Source organism: Dendrobium catenatum, unplaced genomic scaffold (genome assembly GCF_001605985.2).
Source record: "Dendrobium catenatum unplaced genomic scaffold, ASM160598v2 original_scaffold_235633, whole genome shotgun sequence".
Lineage (NCBI taxonomy): Eukaryota > Viridiplantae > Streptophyta > Magnoliopsida > Asparagales > Orchidaceae > Dendrobium > Dendrobium catenatum.
Window position 1 is genome coordinate 1 of NW_021554041.1, and position 2,445 is coordinate 2,445.

The 2,445-nt window shown below is 39.4% G+C and overlaps 2 protein-coding genes across 2 annotated transcripts; both read left to right on the forward strand.

Annotated features, from left to right (window-relative positions):
- Positions 1–122: 122 nt before the first annotated feature.
- Positions 123–1,678, forward strand: LOC114578954 (receptor-like protein 7; the record flags this gene model as incomplete). Its single annotated transcript, XM_028692589.1, has 2 exons — positions 123–1,597; positions 1,630–1,678. Coding segments are annotated over 2 exons (1,524 nt in total), but the record flags the coding sequence as incomplete, so codon positions are not given.
- Positions 1,679–1,743: 65 nt separating this feature from the next.
- On the forward strand, positions 1,744–2,441 carry LOC110110697 (receptor-like protein Cf-9 homolog; the record flags this gene model as incomplete). Its single annotated transcript, XM_020842294.2, has 1 exon — positions 1,744–2,441. A coding segment is annotated over exon 1 (687 nt), but the record flags the coding sequence as incomplete, so codon positions are not given.
- Between the last annotated feature and the right edge of the window lie 4 nt (positions 2,442–2,445).

Genomic DNA, 2,445 nt, shown 5'->3' on the forward strand with positions numbered 1-2,445 from the left:
TCTCCTCTTTACGTGTTCTCAATCTTGCCTTCAACCTATTTTACGGGAATCCAATTCCAAGTTCTGGATGGGAAAAGCTTGGGAATCTCACACATCTGAATCTTTCATACTCGGGATTCCAGGGGCAAGTACCCATCGGCATCTCTCGTCTCAACAATTTGGTTTCTTTGGATCTGTCTTCGTATGGAGAATCATTCCTCGAGCTCAGAGACCCGGATTTCGGAGCGCTTCTCCAAGGGCTTAGTAATCTGAGGGTGCTTTATCTTGATAATATGAACATCTCTGCAAGTGGAGAGGAATGGTCTGGAGCTTTGGCTAGATCGACTCCCGAACTTCAAGAGTTAAGCTTGGCATATTGTTCACTCTCTGGCGACATTGGAATTTCCTTATCCAAGCTCCGGTCTTTGTCCGTTATTGACCTTGAACTGAACAGTTTGAACACCACTGTGCCAGATTTCTTCGTTAATTTTAGTTCGTTATCTGTGCTTTGGCTAGGGTACTGCGGGCTTGAAGGTTTTTTCCCCAAAGACATATTTCAGCTGAAGAATTTGACAATTGTTGATGTCTCCAATAATCCAATGCTTTCCGGATCCCTCCCAGATTTCACCATGGACAGCGCTCTGGAAAGTTTGATGCTTTCTCGCTCAAATTTTTCTTGGGTTTTACCTGATACCATTGGCAATCTCAAGTCTTTGAAAATACTAGATCTTTCACACTGTCATTTCTACGGGAAAATACCATCTTCAATTTGGAACTTAACTCAGCTGATGAATTTGTACCTCTTCTCCAATAATTTCTCAGGTCTGATTCCTCCTTTTCAGTCATCTTTATCTCCTACAGATTATGAAGTGAGAGGTCTTCAAAAACTTACAGAACTTAATTTGCATAGTAACTCACTTTCCGGTCCAATCCCTCAAACTATATTTAATCTACCTCAATTGCAGACATTGCTGCTTCCGAAGAACCAGCTCTCTGGCCAACTACCTGAGTTTTCTGAGGCTTCTTTGTTGAAACATATTGATCTCAGCAATAATCAGCTCCAAGGAAAGATCCCAATGTCACTTTTTCGACTGTCCGAACTTGTAAAATTCTCACTTGCTAATAATAACTTCAATGGATTTTTCCAGCTGAACTCCATCTTGCTTCTCAAGAAGCTGTCATATCTTGATTTATCTGATAGTGGATTGTCTTGCCTTGAAGAAGATGACAGATCTTCCTTTTCTTCGTTTCCCAAGATAGCTACCTTGTATTTGGTAGGATGCAATCTAACCAAGATACCACTTTTCTTGATGTTCCAAGATCAGATTACCACATTGGATCTCTCCCGCAACAGTATTACTGGTAATATACCTATTTGGATTTCGAATGTTGGAAATGGAAACCTCAACTACTTGAACCTCTCTTGCAACTTGTTCACTTATGTTGAAGGGCCTTCTTTAAATTTCTCCAGCGTTTTTATGGTGCTTGATCTCCACTCAAACAATCTTCAAGGACCAATTCCTCTTCCCCCGCCTAATCCTTTTTCACTTGATTACTCATATAACAAATTCTCATCTTCCATCCCTAACAACCTTTCCTTATACTTGAACTCCACTTTGTTTCTATCCCTTGCAAGAAACAATCTCACAGGAGAAATCCCCCCTTCACTCTGCAATGCAACTCATCTATATGTTCTTGACTTATCCAACAATGGCTTAACTGGTGCAATTCCACCATGTCTTATGGGAAATGGAATGGATTCTCTAAATCTTAGAATGAACCGTCTTCAAGGATCTATCCCTCAACAAATTAGAGAAAATTGTAATTTCCGGACTATAAATTTCAATGGCAACCGCTTAGAGGGTCGTCTTCCTCGTTCTCTTGTCAATTGTGATGCACTTGAAGTTCTAGATCTGGGGAACAATGAATTGACAGAGACATTTCCTAATTGGTTGGGAAATATTTCCTCACTTCTTATCCTGATTCTACGATCCAATAAACTCTATGGACCAGTCAGTCTTCCAACAAATATTCATGGAAAAAATTTCACCTTCCAAGAGCTACAGATTTTTGACATCTCATCTAACAACTTCAATGGTAATTTGTGTGCAGAATGTTTTGGCAATTTTAAGGCAATGATGAGTAGTAACAAAGATTCAGTGCAGCCAGCTGTTGGCTTTTCCCAATTACAGTTCAGCAAAAAAATTTATTATGATATGATAACAATCACAATCAAAGGACAACCGATGAATTTGCAAAATATTCTGAATACCTACAAATCCATCGATTTCTCAAACAATAATTTTGATGGAGAGATCCCTGCAGTGATTGGAAACCTTGTTTCTTTATATCAGCTAAACTTGTCAGAAAATGCTTTGACAGGTCCAATTCCTCATCAGCTCGGCAATTTGACACAACTCGAGTCATTAGATCTATCTAAAAATCATCTTTCTGGAGAAATTCCTC